We start from the raw sequence: 23,273 nt of genomic DNA on the forward strand, positions 1-23,273 counted from the left end.
ACTCTGCAAAGTGATTCTTCACTGCTAAACTGAGCTGTCGCAGAACTTTTTATTTTTCCCTAAAACTCTATTAGCTTCCTCTGTTTCACTATTACCTATAGCCACGGAAGGAATCTGTCAGTCTAAATAACTTTCAAACAAAAATATGCTTTATCTCTATTTCATGATTTTATACATTGATCATAGGCTGTCTTCTTGGATGTTAATACAAATTAATAAACTGTAAAATCATAATGCTATTAACAGATGCTCTCAGTATCTCATCTGGAGAGAAAGCCACCCTTGTTTTTCCAGCAGAGACAGACCAAGCACAGCAGTGTGCCCCGCTCAGACAGCTGGGAGTAGTGGTTTCTCTATCACTTTCAGTTTGTGGTACTGTAAGTGAATTCCTACGACTATGGTGACATGTCAGCACATTGCTGTTCTTGGGCAAGAGCAAGATTTCAGAGAGACCTCAAGCTCCCCTTCATAGTCTATTATGCCAGCTGCCCTGTATTCAACAGCCTGAATTGGGGCCATGTCATACCTGTCCCAAACTAATCCGTAACCTCAGTTCTCATAGTATTTGTGTGACCTGTATGACTTCTGATGTTTGTTGTTTGGGATTCTGAAGCTTTCTTTAGGTTGTGTTGTGGGGTTTTTTTGCCATGGGATGCCAAATGCCTCATAGATGAAGACAGTCGAGAAAGCCACACATCTGAAAAACCCATGGAAGCCAAGACAGCTTTTTTTTGCCAGCACAAAAAAGTGTCTTTAGTCCTTCCAAAAGGGTGGTTCTTATTTTTATTGACTTTGCTGTAAAAACTAGTGCCTGAAGTAATTTCTTATATCTTTACTGATGGATTTCTAAAACTAGTAAACCTAGAATTTAGTTCAAGGCAGAAAAGCTTGAATTAAGCCTTTATAAATAATTTAGAATTTTTGTTACATCTATTTATAATCAAAACATAGTTGTTTCTTTTGAAACAGCTGTATCCTGATGATACATTCAGTATGCTGTATTTTTAGTTTTATTTACATCTTTTTCAATATTGATGTTTTCTCCCATAAGATCTCTTGGTGAATGGTTATAATGGATCCAAGTTTAGATTCATGACTGGATTTTGAAAATTCTAAACTTCAATGTTATAATTTTTTTTTCCCTGTCTGCTCTGTGAAAGTAATGAAGTGCAGCTTCAGTGTGTGACAAGAGATGAAATCCACAAATAGATTTACAGCTGGTTTTGTGACAGATTAAGAATCTGGATACAGAAAACTCCTCCACAACTCATGAGACACCCACATCTTCTATATATCTATATTTTTACAGGTAAAACTACACCTCTAAGCTTCTGCTACTCGTTACATAGGAAACTTCCAAGTTCTGAAGATATGGTGATGCCTGCTGCCAGGCAATATTTTGTCTGAGAGTTAGAATAACCATGATTAGATTTGCACTCTAAGTTGAAACTTAGAACTTTTTCCCTGCTCTCACGTGCAAGGGACTAGTTTATACATTCATTTGCAGTCTTGCCCTTTCTCTTTGAACAAATGCAAACATTGTCTTAGGAATGTGAACAAGAAAGACTGAGTTCACTGTGGTACTCCTCTTGTCTTACTAGCCTATATAAGACCTGTGAAGCCCTATAAGTGTTAGAAGAATTGCCACCTTGCTTGGTCCATTTGGTTTCTATCCACATAAAAGGCAAGTAAGTAAAGTGAGATTAGGGCAGGTTCACTTTTGAGTTACAGAGGTTCCGCTTACAGCTGCCTACTCTAGAAAATGCATAAATTCTCAAGTTTTGACATCAGAGATGTGTCAGGAGGTGCACTGGTCTGTAGAGTTGAATAGTTTTATATGGAATCACTCTGATCCAAAAATTGGATATTCTCTTCTGGTATCACAGCGGTGCCTGATACTACAAGGTGTAGTTTTGCTTTACTTAAATATACAACACTTATCTGAATAGGAACTTGGACAAAGGCAATTGCCATCATTTGAATATTAAGTATCCAGAGTATGGAAGAGCTATGTTTCAATGCTTTCTTGCCCTGTGGTTTTTCAAATTATTTCCTGGTTCTTAGAAAAGAAACAAAAAACTTTTAGAAACTCTTAGAAAGCTTAGAGAACTTTTAAAATAGTTCTCACGGGCAAGATTTTGCTGCCAGTTACATATGATTCTCCAGCCCCTTCTTCATGAACTTTTAATGAAGTTTATCAGGTGCCTGGTAGTTTTTAAGGATTGTAACATCAATGATGTCTGGACTGTCCAATCATTGCACTATGAAAAATAGAAATAGGAAATGAAAGTTTAAAACTCTGATATGAGCTGCTTCCTCTGAAATAGTGCACAGAATTTTCTAATATACAAAGCTATTGTTGTAGTTTTATTTAATATTCATCTGCTAATCCTATTTTAGCTGGTAGTTCCCCCAATGACATGAAATATTTTATACTTGGATGGTATGTTGATGGGTAGACAAGTCATATTTTGTAGCTAGCAATGTGGTGTTAGTGAGTGATACAGTGATAGGCTGGCATGAGCAAAAGTTTCCGTTCAACCATTCTAGTGAATAATACATAAATGAGTTGGAAGCGTTTGCGATTGCCTACAGTAATTTAGATTCTGAGAAAGTGGATCATAATGTTATCTCTGGTGCAGGATCAGGGTTTCCAAAGAAAACAATGATAATGTTTAGACAGATACCTTTTGTACTCTGTATTGTTTACAGAAAAAAAAACCAAAGACTTTTCCTTTGATAGAATTATATTTGACCATGTAATCCCTTATGCCTTCTTGGAAAATAATTGCTGATTCAAGAAAATTGAAGCTAGCACTGACCTCAACATTTAGGTCCATTTTTAAATTTTTATTTTTTTAAATTATTATTATTATTACCACAATATTAGTTGAATTCATCTATGGCAAAAAATATGCTTTGGCTGATGGACCCAGCCAGAAAATCAGTTTTTATAACCAAGGAAAACATATAAGTCATGCCTTAGCATAAAGAAAATATCATATTAAAATCAATAAGAAGGAAAGAATAGAAGCCATATGATTTCACGTAATCTTTTGGAAAAGTCTGTTTTCACAATAGAGAAGATGTTTTTTAAAAACCTAACATAAGGGAGATAGGTAATTCACAGAAGACTTATAGCCATGAACTGTCAATCATTCAGCAGCAAAATGGAAACAATCCAGCACTGTCAGCCACTCCAGCCATTCTTCTACAGTGAATGGACTTTTGAAAAAAAAAAAAAAAGACTTAAATTTGAATAATGGGACTATGTTCTTTTGTGGTTCCTGTGGGTAAAGAAGAAAAGACTCAAAAAACCCCTTCTCCTGGGCCTTAAATTGTGGATGTTCCCTTTTTCAGGTATCTGTCTACAAGCAGAAATGCAACTGTCAAAACACAATGGGAAAGACAGTTCTATTTGTAAACCAAACAGGAGGAGGGAAAAATGCTTTCCAGTATGAATTCAGGATTAAGTTTTGAGAGTTTGCCTCTAATTGCTTGAAAAAAAAAAATGTTCGTTATAACTGGCAGTCTTGTGAGAAACCCTGGGTACCAAAAAGGGCTGATAGCATCTTGCTGAGTCTTCTCAAAGAGATGCAAGCCAATGGGAGCAGGTGAAATCTCCAATGTGCTCTGGATCTGATGACCAACAGACTGGGCACGTCACACACAGTATCTTCTGGCAAAAGCTTGCCTACTCTTCACTCTCAGTTGCCTTATTTCAAGTGCTCCAACCTCAAACTGCCCCTAAGGTGCCTGTTTGCCTGTTTTTATGATGGATTTGCTAGCACTAAAAGCAAGCGCTGCTCAGGCTTGCTCTGTAAGGTTCTGCAGTGTAAAACCCTATTGTTGGGACTGCTAGTTGCATCTTCTGTGAAATGGCAACAGAATGGAGATACACAATACATAACTAGTGATCAAAAGGATATGCCTCAGGTCAGTTCTGATATTCTCTTTCTCTCACTCTTCCTCATACTGAACAGTACTTTAGACCACAGTCTCACCTATTTGAGCCACATTTGTATATTACACATGGCTTTGACTGCACACCGAGCAGTGATATTTTCTGAAATTTCAAGGTAACTCTTTAGAGAGCAATTTACCATTTGAAGTGAGTAATGGCAGAACAGTACTCATCTTAAACCATGGTGATGGCATTTCTTTACACAGCAAAGCAATTCTGATGAAATAATTTTTTTCTGTGTGGTCCATAGGGTTAAGCTACCATCTAATAGACTTTTGAAATAAGAGTTATCAAATGAAGAATCTGAGCAATTTCCTGAAATTACATATCAGTTTAAAATCATAGAAGAATAAATAGCAGTAATAGTCAAAGCAAAATGTGCCAGCTATTAGACTGAAACAAGACTCAAAAGACAGCCTCAGATTATTGGTATCTGCAGGGAGTGGGGACAAACTGTTCTTGTTTTGATAATGATTCTTGGAAATGGGTTATTTGTAGCAATATGAAGGACTGTTTAACTTGGAAATTAAGAGACTAGTGAAGCTACGCATAAAAGAGCTTTGGGCAGTAAATTATTTAAAGTGTGAAGGAAACATCCTAAGTTACTGTAGGAAATTAGAACATGGCGTTGACTATTAAAAGTGTTAAAATGGGTATAGACCTAAAGGGACCCCAAATAAGCAGGTATTTAAATCCACAATCATATCCAATCCAAAAGATTTATAGAACCTAGGAATCAATTTCCTTTCACACCACATTGCTGCTAATGCCAGTAAATAGAATTTAGTGATAAGGAAAAGTCCTGTCGATTTTAATTTCTTACAGCTAAGTGGGTAGAAATTACACAGTGATGACTCAGACCTGTATCATGGATTTTACAGTGCTAGAAATATCTTGGTACATACATCATATCACATCACATCACATCACATCACATCACGTCACATCACATCACATCACATCACAAGTCTGTGTAGCTTATGCTGACACTTATGTGAACTTTCATCAAAGTTGTTGGACCAAGGGTGTTAAAAGCAGATATATTGCCTTTTGAACTAAAGTGTCTTAAACCAGAGATCTCTGAGAGGTGTAAATTGACAGGCTCATTTGGGTACAATTGTGAAAATGCTGATGCATAGTTTGTCTACCCTAGATATTTTAGTTAACAGTATTAGCTCTGATAGCAGACCTCCCTCTGACCAGTAAAATTGCTTGACACACAGTTATTTGGAAAGTAGTTTCCTCTTAGGATATCACAGAAAAGCTTTTGTGTCATAATGGAAAATATATAATGTAAAAGATGAAATGTTCTCTATGAGATGGGAGAAATAGGTTCTGGGTACATGCAAGAGATTTGGAGGTTTTCAGAAAATGTGATTTTAAATTTCCAGAGGTTTGGGTTGAAAAAAAAATATATAGGAAAAATAGACAGAAATTGCTGTAGAAAGATATTGTTTGCATTACCTTAATGGTAATTTAACAGGTGTGTTTGGACCTTTAACTGAAAAACCTGGTATTTTGTCTAGATGTTTAACATTGGCTAACTAATTCAGGTCAATAGTATAGCAGTGCTTTTCTCCTGGCAGGTTGTTTGCTTGTTTGTTTGTTTTTTTCCCAGAATCACAGAATCATCTAGGTTGGAAAAGACCTTGAAGATCATCCAGTCCAACCATCAACCCAACATTAACAGTTCTCAACTACACCGTATCCCTAAGCACTATGTCGACCATACCCATACTCTTAAACACCTCCAGGGATGGGGACTCCACCTCCTCCCTGCGCAGCCCATTCCAATGCCTAACAACCCGTTCTGTAAAGAAATACTTCGTAATATCCAGTCTAAACCTTCCCTGGTGCAACTTGAGGCCATTACCTCTTGTCCTATTGCTTGTTACCTGGTTAAAGAGACTCATCCCCAGCTCTCTGCAACATCCTTTCAGGTAGTTGTAGAGGGTAATGAGGTCTCCCCTCAGCCTCCTCCAGACTAAACAACCCCAGTTCCCTCAGCCGCTCCTCTGTGCTCCAGACCCTTCACCAGCTTCGTTGCCCTTCTCTGGACACGCTCGAGTAATTCAATGTCCTTTTTGTAGTGAGGGGCCCAAAACTGAACACAGTCATCGAGGTGCGGCCTCATCAGTGCTGAGTACAGGGGTAAGATCCCTTCCCTGTCCCTGCTGGCCACGCTATTTCTGATGCAAGCCAGGATACCATTGGCCTTCTTGGCCACCTGGGCACACTGCTGGCTCATGTTCAGCTGGCTGTCAATCAACACCCCCAGGTCCCTCTCTGACTGGCAGCTCTCCAGCCACTCCTCCCCAAGCCTGTAGCACTGCTGGGGGTTGTTGTGGCCCAAGTGCAGCACCCGGTATTTGGCCTTATTGAAACTCCTACAGTTGGCCTTAGCCCATCGCTCCAGCCTGTCCAGGTCTCTCTGCAGAGCCTCCCTGCCCTCGAGCAGATCAACACTCCCAGATGTGTGTCAAATAAAAAGAGGAGGTGCATATGGATTCCATCATCATATGATCAAGCAACAGTGTATTGACTTGTAGCTTCTCTCTCTCATGTCTATTTGAAAGAATACAAAAATGCACAGGACTACAATAGTATTTGGGCTTAAAAATCACCTAGTGAGCTATTTGAATATTAAATTACTGTTCTCCAAATATCCCAGGAATAATCAAAATAATTTTCTAGAAATTTTCTTCTTTGGTCTCTTCCTTTGCCCTTTTGGGGAAAAACTGTCACCTCTTCCTTTGCAAATAAAGACAAGCCCATTGAATTTTACCCATTAAGCTATACCCATGTAGAGACCACAGCTCCCTATAAAACTGTGTACTTTAAAAATGACCAGTGATGTAGATAAATGCTGACTATATGGTGAACACTATCTTTTTTTTTGTGCTCTGAACTTCTTATTTCACAGGAAACTATACTGTCAATTCTGGTGAGGTAGAGCTGGTGTACGTTGCTACTTCACATAGACACTGAAAGGAAATTTTGTTGTTCCTTGTCTTTCTTGATCACTTTATTGGAAGTTATCAAAACTAAAGCATGTAGTTCATTCTTTTAAAAATATAAACTGGCTTTGAAAAGCCTTTTAACATAAAATCAGTAAATAATTACATTGCAGACACACCTACTGTTTTATATGCGTATATTCAGAGAACTGGTAATTATCATGAGGATATTTCTGACTGTTCAAATATCTGAAGAACTCTAAAATAATTTATTATATTTAAGACATAAGTGACCTACCAAGAAAATTCCATATGATGGAATGATCTTTCTGTGGGATCGTAAAAGAAGGTGGACTGATTTATACTATCTCTAAAACTGCCTTATCTGGTGGATAAACTCTAATACACAGATTTGTGTTGAAAGGAATATGCTTAATTTTATATGGATGTGTAATTAGCAATGATTCAGCTTTTTCACAGAAACAAAATCAAATTAACTCAAACCCAGGCACTGCTCTCTCCCTCTGGCTTGGATCCCTTGCAACTTCTGCCTTCAAAGGGTTGGCTCTAAAATGTTATTGTTCCTCTCTGAGGGGTATGATGGGAATGTGTATCATGCAATTGGTTTCTTTGCATATCACACTCTTATCTCTCACAGGCAACAAGAAAATTATACTTCATGGTTTATTTTTAATTAAATGCTGTATTTGAATATTGGATTTTACAAAAGTATTGAACAAAGACCAATGTTTTCTTTTGTAGCTTCACCTTAATTTTAAAACAGATTGATTAAAATAAATTTTTTACTGTTTAAAATGAATACAGAAATATTTCAGTCCAATAAAAAAACTGATGCAACTCCTTTGCATTCACAAAATATAATATGTAAACCATGGGTGCTGGTTTTGTTTATGATTTCCTTTTTACTTCTCATCAAACAAAGAATTAATAACGGAAAAAATACATCCAATAGAAAATGTCCTAGAAGTCAGAAGTAGAGAAAGATTTCTCTGGGGCACTCTAAGAATGACTGAGGGTTCTTGTTTTGTTTTGTTTTTTTCAAGGGCCAATTCAATTAAAGAAAAAAAAAAAAAAGGTCTTGAGAGACTAGGTTAAAGGAGGAAACTTTCTGAGGGTTCTTTTAGGTAGAGAAGGACTGATGATCACTCACAGCATAGAATTTTTCCCACCAGCCTTGTGAAAATCTTATTAGATTACTACCACCTTGTGTGCTTGGGCCGAAAAAAAACAAACAGTTGTTCTAAAAGGTGCTGTTCTCTGATAAATTCCAGAGAAAAAACTGTTGGGAAAAAAAATGGTGTGGATTATCTGTAATGGCTTCCTTAATGAAGGGCTTTGAGTCTTAGTGACAAAAAATCACTAACTGGTCAAGGTGACTGTTCCAGTCCACATAAGCATATCATAATGCATTCTTTTCCAGGTGCCAATAAAATAGGCTGTAATGGGGGTGGGTACCACAACTATGCAGCATCCCTGTAGGAATGGACTTGCAAAATGATGATGCTCTAATATTCATTGTTCTCAATACTCTCAACTTTTAAAATTTTTGAACTGCAGGAGAAACCTCTCCTTCCTTCATCACCTCTTTCTCCTGCAAAGAACTCCATAAATTGAAAGCTGTTTTGAGCATCTTTGATGTTTTTTCTGCTCAAGGTCATAGCCTCTTCTCATTTTACTTACATACTCTACAAAACTGAATTAACTAATCTTGTTTTTTGTTCCTGATGAAATGCATGAGATCCATTAACCTAAAAATGGTAATTATTGGCCTACCTCATATGAATAAATTAGAAAAAAATAGTTTTGGTACAATAAGAAGAAGCCAAAACTTCTCACGGATCTGAAATCAGACTTATAAACTTTGTGCAGGTGACAATGCATTGTGTGTGTCAGAAGTAAAAAGACAAAAGTACCATGTCTCTTCGCAGTAACTATAACATCACTTATATATTAATGATATTAATGTGGGCCCTTATTCCCATAACTCTCTATAATGCTTCTAATATTGGTGAGTCAAGTGCATATCGATATATATCCCTTTTGCAATTTTAAAAGTAAAGACGTTAGCGTAACAGTTCAGTGGCAAGGTTACTCGAAGCCAACAGCTTAGCTATTTTCTTAGCATAAAAGTGTATGTGAACCTTGATTCAACCTTATATCACAAGGAAAAGGTTTTAGCATTTCTTGTCTATGCCAAAAGTCTTTATGATAAATCTCTACAGACATGACACTTCAAAAGATCCTGAGTTATTTAGATTGGTATACATCCCAGGAATAGGATGAGCCTTTCAGTCATGATGCATGAACTAGTACCATGATGTTCTCTGGCCTCTGCCTGAACTGAGTGTATGGAGCTGAGTTGTAGAGTAAGACAGTATGCGTGTGGGTGGACGCACATGTTGTGTGTAGAGAGATATATTTATGGAATACTTCTTAAGGCTCTCATAAGAAACAACCTGTTATTTCTAAATAAAATGTTTAAAATTATTTGTTAAATTTGCCCTCGTTAATTAGCTCTTTTAACATCACACTAGTTCTCTTAATGACTCGTTGCCTTTAGGGTATATTGTTTGAAGTATCATTCCCTCTTTCTCTCCTACAACCTTCTCAGCCAGATTGCATTGTCCATGGTGTGCAATGGTGTTCACAGAAAAACCTTCAATGAATCATGAGAGCTTGGGAAGGGATTACGGCACAGGAGAAGATCTGGGAGTCCAGTCTGTACGTTTATTGGGATAATTCCTCAGATTCCATGTAAATAAACAAAATGCTCCAGAAGTCAAAAACCAGTGCCAGTTTGAACCAATTGAGATTCTGGCTCTTTATTTGTGATGAAGGGAGAAACTGATGATATGTGGCATTTAGGTTTGATGTACAGGTGCTTACAGGTAGAAAATATTTTTTTAAGAGGCTGATAGGAATGTTGTCAAGAGATTGAGCTATACATGGATCAAAACTCCTTTCCTTTCCACTGGCGGTTTGAAAAAATATCTACGTTAATGGCTTTTGACATAACAACTATTTTGGGAGAGGAAAAAGGAATTGTTAACGTCCCAATTAGAATTCCAGAAACAAAAATGTGCAATTAGGTTTTTGTCACAGTAGGAAAAACGTTAAATCACGCTTAAGCAGACCAGCTTGGATGCATACTTTTTATTAGGCAACAACATGAGCAAAGCTATACCATTTTTCAACAGAAGTCTAAGTCCTCCAGTGGAATGGAAGTGCACACATTTGTTGTTTTGTCATGTTTCTTAGCACAGTTTTTAATTACGGATTTATGCACTGATGTGGAAAAATCAAGCAGCGTTCTCGATTCATGTCAACATTTACAGCACTTAATGGAGGGGTAAAATAAATAATTAAATATTGCAATGAATTAGTAGACATGGCAAGAAGTATTTGGGATGTGGTTGGTTTCTTAACCATGTCTTTCTGCTCACCTCCTTCAGGCTTGACTGGTCCATCAGACATCACTTTCCTGAGGGCTAGTTGGCTTTGGTCTTTGTTGTCATTGGCTGGTGGAGGCAGATTGTCAGACTGAGTTCTTTGAATAGGGAGGACTCCTGCTATGCTGTGTCTGTGCTGCTTCCTGGCATGATTAGACTGACCGCTTTTATGTGCTGCTGTGGCAGTGTGGGTGAAATGGAAACCCAGAGTATGTATCCTCAGATGGAACCAGCTTAAATGTTATTCATGCAAACAGAAGTGTTTTTTTCTGTATTTAAGTAAGTAGTGTTTTCAAACACCAAAGAGACACCACATGCACAGCATTAAAGAGTATTAAAACTGGCTGTTTCTTTATTAATGGTGGTGAAGACAGAGGAAATAATTTTCCCCCAGCTTTTGCATTATACCGTGGTAAGTTTATGGCATATCAACAAATCCTGAAGACAAACACAATGATTCCACAGTCAGAGAATTTTAATTTGCCATCAACTAAACCCTCAACTAGCAATCAGATAGTGGTCTGAAGTATAGTCTGGAGAACAATCCTTTTGAAAGGAAAAGTTTTAATTTACTTATCTATTCAAAGTTGTCAGACGAAATCTATCTTGACCGTTATTCAACCCATGGCACAAAAATTACTAGAAAAATTGAACTGACTATGACACCTGACTTAGCTGTCAACTCCCTTTGACTTTGCTAACTTGATAAGACTGTTGAAATCTAATGTTGTTAATGGCTTTGTGTGTTCAATGATTTGCATTTAATGTGTTTAATGTGTTTGCATATTGCTGTTCTGCTCATCACTAACATGATTTTATCTGAGATATAAAGGTTGCCTTATATTTCCTTTCAAAAAAAAAAATCAGATATTTACAGTCGTGTTTCAAAAATAGAAATCTCAGCCATGTAGTTAAAAAACTTTTTTCTTTAACTTTAAATCTTCTTTTGTGTATATAGTACTGTCCTTCCTGATTACTACTTCTAGATATGTCTTCTTGTTAATGTGCTCTCAGTACTTGTCATGTGCAACTTGAAGACCTGGCAGCTGCATATCTGCAGATTTTGATTATTTCATTGGTAGTTATTTAGTGACATCAAAACACCACCACACAATGGAATTCTCTGTGAGTCATGCATAACCATGGAACATCATGGACCATGAGTGAAGGGACTGATGGAGAAACAGCCAGTTTCACTGCAGTCTATATAAATTAAAATAAATAAATAAATATATAAATAAAAGACTTCTAAATACAAGAGTATATTGTAATTATATGTATTCACACACAGGCACACAAAGAAAGACATTGAACAGAGTGAGCACAGTGTGCCAAGAACAGAAAAAAAACAGCCAAAAAGGGAAGGACAGCAGGGAAAAAGGCAACAGATGAACATTAAGCTGCCATGCTGAGGAATTTATTTGCGTCTTTTACTTGGTTGAAGGCGAAGCTGTTGGACAGCTGCTTCAGCAGCGGCGATGGCTGCCCCAGCGTCTTCAAGGTGAGTTTGAGTGACGCTGGTTTTGCTTTGGCTGCGAGATGGACCGTGAGAACGTAGATGTCCTTCAGAGGAAGATTTGGAGCTCCCTGGACTGCTGTGGGATTTCTCAATGGTGGGCACCTGCATGTCTACCAAGAAAATGAAGAAGAACAACTGTTTCATTTACTAAAAAACCCCAGAAAATTTCATTTTATTTCTCTGGACTGACCTTTCTAGCTGCATTCCAGACATGGAATAAAGTTTAAGCTGTGCAATGCCATTCAAAGGCTCAGGATATATCATGATTAGGAAATGTGATGCACCATTTTCTACTTCCGCACTTCTCCCTGGCCCAGGGAATAATTAATTTGCTATTGGGTTCCTATCACCTGTGAATTATGCCTCCTGTGCTGGTTCACACTGGTGGAATAACAGGGTAGCCTAAAGACTAATTTGTTTTCCACTTTCTACTTCTCTAGTATGTAGAGACTAACTAGCATCACTTATACCAGTACCAAATACTTAGCTAATGCAAATAGTTTTATTCTAATGAATGCCCGGGTCAAAACTATAGCCTAACTAACCACAGCTTCTATACTAACCTCTAGTTTAGATATAGATCTTATATAGACACCAATCCCTATCAAAACATTACGCAGAGAAATAGAGAGGAGATGGAGGAGAGTCTTATGACTCTGAGGCTCTCATCTGGATGTTATTTGGATTTGCTTTTTCTTTGATATGACATATACTCTATTTTAAGTAAGCAACTGGCTACCAACTACTTAGTATAAAAAAAAAGTAGAGACAAATTTTGTTGAGCAGGAAACACTGATATCAATTCTGCTTTTGTAAACACTAGTATAATTCTACTATATCAGTTCCAGTGATTTCCAATACAATTGAGATATGCTACTGCCCATTATCATTGACTGGAAATGCACATGCATTAGTATAACATAATTGTTATTCTATAAAATATTAATGTGACATTTCCAGAAGATAAAATGCCATAGAATATTTAAGGAACATGAAAAATAGAAAGCTAAATATGTATCGAATTTGGCCAAGACTATCAGAAAAATAAAAAGGACACAGAATCTATAGTAGATGTGCAAAACACGTAGAGTTTGTAAGCTGCTCTTTTAAGGACATAATTACTCAGTAAGCTGGCTGGCACTGATCGAGATAAATCAAGCCTTGGCTCCAATGAATTCATTACAGAGATAAATATGGTTTTAATATAAGTGTATACAAACTTCATAGCAGTAATTTTATTTTTCTTTTGGAACTTACACATAACAAAGTTTTTCCCTTCATCTGGGAAAACATTTCATATCAGGTGCACCAAGTTATTCCTACCCTTGGAGGGGTCCGGGAAGATTCCATGACTTCTGCTCTTGATGACAGATGGTTTTGGAGATGGCTGGCTACTCTGTCCAGAATGAGATTTCCCATGATCAATGTTTTCACTCTGTTCTTTCAGAGGGTACCACCGAGGAGTGTTGTCAAGCTGAGAGACACTGGATAACTCGATTAATACCTATAAATAAACCAAAGTACAATAAATGGCCTGTATCTGATCTGTTAATGAATATGTATACCAGAAGAGTCTACATCTGTGTTTCCAGAAATTGAAATCAAATGTAAGAAGTTAAGGGTATAAGGCTGTATGCTGACAGATTCAGGACTCTCTGCCAACACTCTGACCTCACCTGATAAGAGGCAGCTGTAATCCCAAACCCACATTTGTTAGCATATTGTTGTGTCTGAACTAACATGTCTTTTCAACAGGACCTCAGGCATAGCTCCATATCAAGAAGTCCAGATAGTTTAAAGGGTAGCTTGTGAGCACTAGCTTGAAAGCTAGACTAAGAAGACATGTAGTCATTGTGCCTCTGTATAGACATATTCTAATAGAAGAATTGGGCAATGTTATTTTCTCTCTTTTGTCAGTGTTAGTAAAGAAACAAATAATTTGATATTTGTTTTTAATAAGGCCTTCAATAATATGACACTGGTGCTTGTTGATTCTTTAAAAAATCCACATATGCAGAATTTTTAACAAAAGGAAAAGAATAGAGATACCTTTGCACTTCACTAAAATAATAGAATGCAATAGGCCATTTAGGCCTCAAAACTCTACTGGAAAAAAAAGGGAGATGCAATAGCAATGTGGAAATGAAAAGAGTGACTTGGCTAAAAAAAAATCCATTGTAGCTAAAATCTGTTCTAGGCCACCTGCATTGCTAGCAGGAGTTCTATGAAATCTCTTTTTTTAAAAAAAAGTAGCATTAGGTCCAATAAAGACCCTTCCTCCCTTAATGGTTTTGCAGCTGAGAGGGCCAAGAGATGTAAAGTACTAAAGAGTCATCATAGAGTCTTGAATGAAGGAAAGGACAAAAATAGCCTTGCATTTCGCTCTAAGGTGAGAGGGTTAAAACTAATGTCAGGTAGGGAAGTTTTAAAACTAGTAGACAAAAGTCTTCAATTACTTCAGGGAACAACGTCTTCGTCAGTTTATTACTGCATAAAAGAAAGTCTCTTCAAGTTTAGGGATGGGGAAGTCTTTTAACAACTGATTGTTTCTAGAAGGTTAAAAGCCTTTTTTCTCTCCTTTTTTCTTTCAGCTCCATAGGTTGTATATGACCTGGCTAGGTCTTTCTGGTTAGGTCTATACTTAATCTGAACAGATCAACTATTTAGCATGCTCCCTGTTGTGGTTTTGGGTCATATCTTTGGGAATGATTGGAAGACAGCATGGTTGAGGATTGTTCCCAATAGGCAGCATAGGCTGGGGGGTCTGCTTTATGGGAGAGGAGGGTTCACACTCCATGGATGCGAACCAGTGTGTCACTTGTCTTCTGGGGCATGCAAGGGATGCTGGCCCTATCCAAGCAAGTCCTTAGGGCACAATTTGGATATCCCATATCTGATGTTGTGGTGCAGGATTCCTCTGGACATCCTGGTCCTGAAATACACTGGATAGTCCTTGAAGAACTGTTTTCATATCTATATATGAATGATTTAATAAATAAAATAGTTCTAGAGGTTGAAAATATTTGAAGGCAAAAGTTTAAATCTTCCTGTAGAAGCAGCTGCTGGAGCATCCATTTTCTAAATGTCATAAATAACAATGATGTAAATATTCGGTAAAGCCTTGCATTTGGACAAACATGCTGAACTCAACAAGAATACTGATGCAGTATGCAGGAAATAAGTAATCATGTAGCTGCTTCCTATACATTTATTTTAGTAATTGTTCAAATAGTGACACTGATTGCTCAGTTTTGTACTTACACAAAGGGGAACTGGAGCTGAACTGAGTGCCTTTTTGTGAAATTCAAATGGAGAATGAGCAGGGATACTCTGACTTACTCTGTATATGAGTGATCAATTTTCCTGGGCTTCTGTTTATAATTATAATCCTCTTTTGTAATAACATTTTTAATTACATTTTTGACATAATAGTTATTGCTGGTACTTCTGTATTATATGTGTTGGTTTTGCTTTTGTTTACTTGCTTTTGAAAGAGAGAGCATACTTCTTCCCATGATCACTCATTTCTTATTAATTATCAGATTTTACCTTCAGTCATACTTTGGTAATGATATTACTATTTTGTAGTGTTAAAAATGAGACCTTGATCAGCAAGACCAAATTACTAACACTTGCAGACACTTGTGCACGTGCTAAATCATGGCTTGATGGCAGAATTTAACCCTTTAATCATTTACCAGGACTGATACTTCTTCAGCCTTCTGATGTTATGTTAAAAGCAAGGCAGACAGCTTATCAGACAAAAATTCCCTATTCAGCCACTGTGAAGGCTGTTCCTATCTCAGGCTGAAAAAAATCCTTAATTTTCAGTGAAGCAACATTGTGTTGAGTCCTAAATGAATTTACCCACAGTTCATCAAGATAAAGGGAAGGCATCTGTCCTGTGTGAATGAAAGAAATCATGACCATTTGTTATGAACTCAGCAGTAAAAAAAAAAAAAAAAAGCTGTGATGTAAAAAAGGGTTTACGTAACACATGTACCATACCTTCGAAGAGAACTGTCTCCAAATAGCAGCATGCAGTTTATCAGTTTTCTGAGTAGTCAGGGTTAGAGAGGAGGAAATAAGATACTCACTTCACCAAGGAAGTCATTCGAGGAGAATCTATCATAATCCCAGACAGTCACTTCCAGTGTTTTCTTTTTCAGCTGCAATTTAAGTCAAAGGATAATTAACCCCATTGCCATCATAAATGTCATATCAAGTCTTTATGGTGGTTGCCCGTCATTATCTCCTCTTTGTGCCCTTTTACATAGTGACAGCTAGGCAACTTTTGTCCTCCCATCAACCTTGTTCTCAGAAAAATAATTTCTGGCTATTATTTGTTATCAAGACAAATGGGCTTGTGCTTGGCCCTATTTTAGGAATCTCCACAACTTGCTTTTAACAGAATATGTGTCCACTACAAAAGCCAAACTGATTTTTAAAGCCCCATTTTTGTATTTGTGCAGCTTTTCTCATCATCAGATCTGAGCTGTCTGAACTCAGACACTTGCTTAAAGTGTATCTGAGTGTGAATTTTGAATGTATTATTTAAAACACCCTATTTACACAATCTCATCTATGAAGACTAGGCTTTAATACCCTTGGAATTCAGTGCAGTCAGTGGAACTCTGCAAGTGATCCAGATATGCAGGACAAGTTGTACTGGTAGGTATTAATGACAGCCATCAAAACCCATTATCTGCAGATCTTGCTAAGTGTGATAGCTGTGTCAAGCACTCTTCTTACAGGCTACAGTAAGAAACAAGTAAGTCTTTTTATATGACAAGATAGTGCAAAACAGAGAAGCTGTTGAGCAAAGCAGTTGACTGTATTGAAAAGAGTGACCTGAGTGTTATTGCAGGGGTCTGTGGGGACAGATGGGGAGAGGATTGATTACTGGTGTTATATGCTGGGGCGAAAGGCTAACAGGTGGCTGGAAAGGCAGTAATAAATTCATATAGCTTGAAGGAAAAAAGGACAACATCCTGGGGGTATGGGATGCCTGCAATATCAGGCTGCAAATTTGGAAGTGAAGAATTTGTTGGACACTTCCAAGCATTACTAAGGAAAACAGGACTCTTCTCACATACTTGAATAAGAGAGGTCAGAAACAGAAATCTTATGTGATAATTGAGGTCACCATCCTAACAGAAGCAATGTGTCACTCACTGCTCTGACTATTAATTGGCTGCCTGGGACAAAGGGACAATGAAGGATCAAGTCATTGTTCAAAATTATAAACTGTACCATTTACTGTACATATTATATATACTTTTAAGAAAAGCACTGTTTGCTATTTACCTCCACTGCCCCTTGGTTTAATGCAATACAGATTCAGATGGTTCTTAATAACTTTAAATTGCCTTTAAATTATAATTTAATCTCATTATTATCTATTTGGAATATCTTCCGCTCCCAGCTAACTTTAGAAAAATGAGCAACTATGCGAAGCCAGTATCTTTGAAAAACAAGTTTAAATCAGCACATCCTGGAAAACCCACACAAAGGGGAATTGTACTATTTTTAACATCAACAATGTACTATTTAAACAGGCAACAACATGAATTGAAAGCTAAGATTAAAAAAAAATAATATTTGAGAGTAACTCTTTAATCTTTCTCTGTTTTATTCCTACATAATTAGGCAACATTTTCTTAAACATTCTTTTTAAAAATATCCTGCAAAAATTAATGAAAAAGTTGAACAAAAATATTCTCTTTTGAACATCCCTTACCAAATATTTGTAAAGCTCATTTCCTTGACTGAATAAAATTCTTTTTCTTTGCTGTTCCAAGACAGTATAGAAACTGCAACGTGAAAAACAACCTGAAAGAATGAGCTGAGCAGCCACTGGTCCATGCTACCTTTAGCTTCCTGGATGATACAATTTCCTGCTAGATGCTATATTAAGTATATGTATTTTTACCCTTTAAAAAAGAGGAATAGCATAAATACTTTTCAGAAATGTATTGTCTCGATAGTTGCTATTTTGGGAAGACATGCCTTCTTGTTTCAAGTGATGACTGTGCAGGGACAGAGAGAAGAATGTATAGATCCAGAAAACGAGAAAAAAAACCACTAAGATTTGAAGGATTTTTGGTGCAAAGGGTAAAATAAAGAAGATTTTCAAGTAACTGCAACCCGTTTCTTTGCATTAGTAGGATAATAAAACTGCTGAAAACTTGTAGTACTCTACATTTCTTTGAGAGACCTATTTTAAGCTTCTTAGTTTAAAAAAGATTTTATAAAATATTATGACAATGAAAAACCATCAAAAGAGCTTTATTAGGCAGAGTGCATGAAATGAGCTTCAAAGAGGAGGAAAATTTGCTTTTCTGAAGATATATTTATGTACCACTGTTGAAGGCAAAGAACACTCAACGGCTAGTGATTTTAATAGCAGCCATTATACCATCACTGCAAAGTAGAGTTCTGCCTTACATCATCTAGTTTTAGGTTGCGAAGCCAGAAGTTCAGATCTCCATCAGGAATTTAACTGACAGCAATACTGAAATGGGCTGCAGAAACCCACTATCTATCTGACCGTGGGTTTATGCAAATGGACAATGTACCAACAGGAAAATGAGAGTGTGTCCCTAAAAAAAGGAAAGCAGTTTAAACATGTTGTGAACCTCATCAGTGTTCCAAGCATTTTATGAAAAAAGTGTTACTAAGCTGAAACTAATTTCAGGCTTTGCCATGTGGAAAAATTAAAAATAAAAAAATAAATAAAATTAAAAAATAAAACCCTGCCTAAAAGTATGTTACTGCATGTGAACTCCAGTTAGCTTTAGGCTGCTATGGACAACCACCATTTAAAGAAAATGAAGGAATATGCAGAAACAGCCAATGTGAATAATATTTTCTCTTATGGAAGACATGACCAACACCACACATATAAAGGAGTCTGTTTCTTATTTTAAATATCTGGAGATCACCGGGTGTTGTTATGGATAATGTGGGTCTGTGTAAATAAATATGCATTACTTGAAATATTTAATACTTGTTCCTTGAAAATCTCACACAAGTATTTGTATGAGGAAAGAAATAATTTAAATGCAGTTTGTTTTCACCTGTGCTGAAACTAAATTCCTATAATTACTTCAGAAATTATATAAAAGATGGCAGTCTCAGTCAGGATATTTGATGAGTAGAAATGAAGGTGTTGTATTAATGCATGATCATGCATTATACTTATCTGTGTTTACATTCATATTTAAATGTTATTGTATTCTTCTCTATATTGCTGTACTTCAGTATATGGGAGGACAAAGACTTTTGCTAGGTCACTTAAAAACCTGCTTTCTCTTGTACAAGATATTAAGTAAGATTTAAGTACCAACACCTTAGTTATTCATAAGAAAGCTTTTCTTATTTTTGGAAATATGACATAGGCTCCTACGTCACTCAAGGATTTTGAAAATATTGCTCTAAGTATATTACCTTCAATTTGAGGACATTTGCTTTCATTAATTATATCCTTTATTTAAGGAAATATTTTTATTTGCTTTTGACAAGTAAGAAATTGAGGTAAACAAAGCCACACCTTATATTGTGGTCATACATTATACCAATGGCCTGACCAGCAACAGAAGTCACATCTTTTAACATCATCTCTTTAAATCATTCTAATGTTTTCTTTAATGCTTTGAGTAGGTATTTGATTTCAGTTAACAATTACTATACAATATTTGTAATGTGAGTACTCAGTCTCCCTCTCAAATTGTAATTATCTTCACTTTATTACTTAACAAAAACCTTAAATTACTAAATATTCAGTTTAATTTATTTTTTCTCCAACTGTCAAAGTAGAATTTGCTACATGAAAACTAATCATTCCAACCTTGAAAAATTCTGTTTCATTTCAGAGAGTGATCTATTTCCTGTAATTATTTTCACTTTGATTTCAGCTAGGTTATGAAAGAGAAAAGGAAAATGAAAAATTGTACAACCAGCTGAAGTCTAGACAGTGACGTCAAAAGGACTGTATTAGGAAATATTTAATAATACGTATTTGCTGGCAGCAAGCAACCCATGTTTTGATGGAGGGAAAGGAAATACTTCTTTGAAGAAATAATATTTATAAAGATTCATTAATTTATGTTAAGGTATGACTGATAACTCTGTATAACTTATTGTATGATGCAGTTTTGCTGGTTTGCTGATCACAACACTCATTCTCAATCTATCACAATTATTGTCTTGTACATCTCTTTATATTCCTAACTTTTTTAAAATATCCATTCGTGAAGGTTATGAGTGGAATTGCATGGTGATAGTTCTTCAAACTGTAGAGGGGACTTCTAATCAGCATGGAATTACCTGGTGATTTAGAAATGTTTTTTACTGTATATTCTCTAAGCCAGGGCACTGAATTTTATAGGGGAAGAATCACTCCCACCAGTATTTAAGCACTAGATACAAGCCATGGAAAGGTGTGGAAGGCAATACTATTCCCTGAACACACTTCTATGTGACAAGAGGACAAAATATACAACATATGTGGTGCTCACATGAAGCTTACACACTTATAATCATAAGCACTGCATAACATTCTCAGAGGAAGGGAAAAAGAGATCTGCAAATCAACATGCAACCTAAAGGCAAATTTCATCAAATAACGATCAAAAAACTGACATCAAAGACATTAGGAGATTTTCTGTCACAAAAATCTCTGTCCAAGAAATCCCAAACTATGATCATTAAGCAATTTAAAATGACCAAACAGCCATTGAATGTCCAACATCCAAGCACTCTTAATTACAGCTCTGTGAAATGTCACAGTAGAACCTTAAAGCGAATTAAGTAAATTGAAGAGGCTTTCTTAAATGGAAAGCTCAGTTTTCAAATATTGCTAAGACTTACCAAGCCTTTTCACAAAACCCAGAAGATCTAGGATTTATATTGCAGCTAGACAAACATCACAGGGTTTTTTTTTCTGATGCTTTCACTGTTAATGAGCCACCATTGTTGGACCAGCGCTGCTTAGCATCTTTGTTGGAGACATGGACAGAGGGATTCAGTGCACCCTCAGAAAGTTCGATGATGACACCAAGCTGTGTGGTGTGGTCGACACTCTGGAGGGAAGGGATGACATCCAGAGGGACCTTGACAAGCTTGAGAGGTGGGCCCATGCAAACCTCATGAAGTTCAACAAGGCCAAGTGCAAGGTCCTGCACATGGGTCGAGGCAATCCCATGCACAAATACAGGCTGGGCAATGAGTGGATTGAGAGTAGCCCTATGGAGAAGGAATTGGGAGTAGCAATGGATGGAAAGCTGACTATAAGCCAGCAAAGTGCGCTCACAGCCCAGAAAGCCAACAGTATCCTGGGCTGCATCAAGAGAAGTGAGGCCAGCAGGTCAAGGGAGGTGATTCTCCTCCTCTACTCTGCTTTCATGAGACCCACCTGGAGCACTGTGTCCAGCTGTGGGGCCCTCAACATAAGAAGGACACAGACCTGCTTGAGCGGGTCCAGAGGAGGACACGAAGATGATCAGGGGACTGGAGCACTTCCCCTATGAGGACAGGCTGAGAGAGTTGGGGGTGTGGCAGCCTAGAGAAGAGAAGGCTCCGGGGAGACTTTATAGCAGCCTTCCAGTACTTAAAGGGGACCTACAGGAAAGATGGGGAGGGACTCTTTATCAGGGAGTGTAGTGATAGGATGAGGAGTAAAGCTTTTAAACTGAAAGAGGGTAGATTTAGATTAGACATTAAGAAGGAATTCTTCACTGTGAGGGTGGTGAGGCACTGGCACAGGTTTCCCAGAGAAGTTGTGGCTGCCCCCTCCCTGGAAGTGTTCAAGGCCAGGTTGGACGGAGCTTTGAGCAACCTGGTCTACTGGAAGGTGTTCCTGCCCCTGGCAGAGGGGTTGGAACTGAATGATTTTTTAGGTCCCTTCCGATCTAAACTGTTCTGTGATTCTATGATCTATGCAAGCCTACATGAAACAGCATGCAAAACCCAGCAAACTATAATGACTACGTACAACAGAGCACCTCTGAAGTAAACCTGAGCTACTGCTTGCTAAGGTTAGATGTGCAGATTGCATGAGCAACTATGCAAGTCCCTGTGTGGGAAGGGTTTTTGTACATGCAAAAATTAGTATCTTAATCTATGTTCCTCTTAATGAACAAGAAGAATGAATAATGAAATTTTAAGTTAGGAAGATATTATTGAGGTCTTGGTGTTGTGTTGGAGAACTATATTAAAAGCATTAAGAAATCTATTCATGAAAAGGTCTAGTTATTCTGGGATTTTTTAAGTACTGAAAGATTAAATGGCCTTGAGAATTGAAGTTGAAAGTATCAAGAACAAAGCACTAAGAAGGCAAAAGGATTTAGGAATCTGTACTGATCCATTATTCTATAAAATATACTTCTTAATTTAAACAAATGGACTGATCATAATTTTGCTCTTTATGTCTTTTTCAGATGGTAAAAAGTCATCTTAAAAGGGGAGATGAAGAAAAAGAGGACTCAGTTGCTTCATACTGCCTCAGTTAACTCTGTAGATCAATTACAGTTAATAACCCACCAAGAAACAGAGAAGACTTCCACAGACTTCTTTCCCAGATGTGAGTTAAATCTTTCTATAACAAGGAAATTAAATATCTTCTAAATGTTTTCATGTGATTCATATTTCATGTCCATTGCTGTAAATTGCTGCTAAATCTAGAAATGTATCTCTACATTTTATAAATATTATTGAATAAAAAAATGTTAGGAACTGTGTTTTGTGTGAGCTTGCATGACTTTTGGAACGATAAGTTACAGTGATTTCTGCATTTCTTTCAGAAATTTATGTCTTAACTTATTCCCTCCCTGTATTCTATTATAATTTTTTTAATTGCCACATCTGTACTTATGACATGAGTGTAATCCCCACTGTTATGAGTAGAAGGGATACGAAAAGCATACTGATATAGCAAGCTCTATCAGAGGCAAGGAAATAGTTTCAAATTTCCCCTAAATTTGGCAAGATTTTACAGGGGTTCACAGAATTTCCAGAAGCACTATTCCCTTCACAGTAAGCACTGCAGACCATACAAATAATAATGCAGCAAATTGCACTGAACAGTACTACCAGTCACGCACCTGCTCCATGGAGATATTTTTATAAATGACCGTTTGATTCCATTCAGGATTCAAGCTTTTCTGCACGTACTTAGTTCTCCGCTTGTACTCAGCACTGAATTTGAACAAAGGAAGGAAACATTAAATTAGCAATCTTTTGTTTTGTTCAGTTCTAATGCAAAAAAACACCCCAAAATCAAAAGCCAGAAAAATAAATGAACTGCATCTCCCATTTCTGCAACAACTCAGGGTTACAAGAGGACAATGACAGCCTTTGAGGTT

General features: G+C 37.0%; 1 protein-coding gene across 1 annotated transcript in view; it reads right to left on the reverse strand.

Moving 5' to 3' along the window:
• Positions 1–23,273, reverse strand: part of PCLO (piccolo presynaptic cytomatrix protein) — a 382,367-nt gene that overhangs the window by 55,160 nt on the left and 303,934 nt on the right. Inside the window, exons 17-21 of the mRNA XM_074827920.1 lie at positions 23,013–23,106; positions 16,008–16,079; positions 13,234–13,414; positions 11,826–12,020; positions 10,386–10,568 (exon numbers count right to left, since the gene is read on the reverse strand). Of these exons, the coding sequence (XP_074684021.1) occupies positions 10,386–10,568; positions 11,826–12,020; positions 13,234–13,414; positions 16,008–16,079; positions 23,013–23,106 (725 nt within the window). The remainder of the gene's footprint in view (positions 1–10,385; positions 10,569–11,825; positions 12,021–13,233; positions 13,415–16,007; positions 16,080–23,012; positions 23,107–23,273) is intronic.

Source organism: Strix aluco, chromosome 5, assembly GCF_031877795.1.
Source record: "Strix aluco isolate bStrAlu1 chromosome 5, bStrAlu1.hap1, whole genome shotgun sequence".
In the NCBI taxonomy this organism is placed as follows: domain Eukaryota; kingdom Metazoa; phylum Chordata; class Aves; order Strigiformes; family Strigidae; genus Strix; species Strix aluco.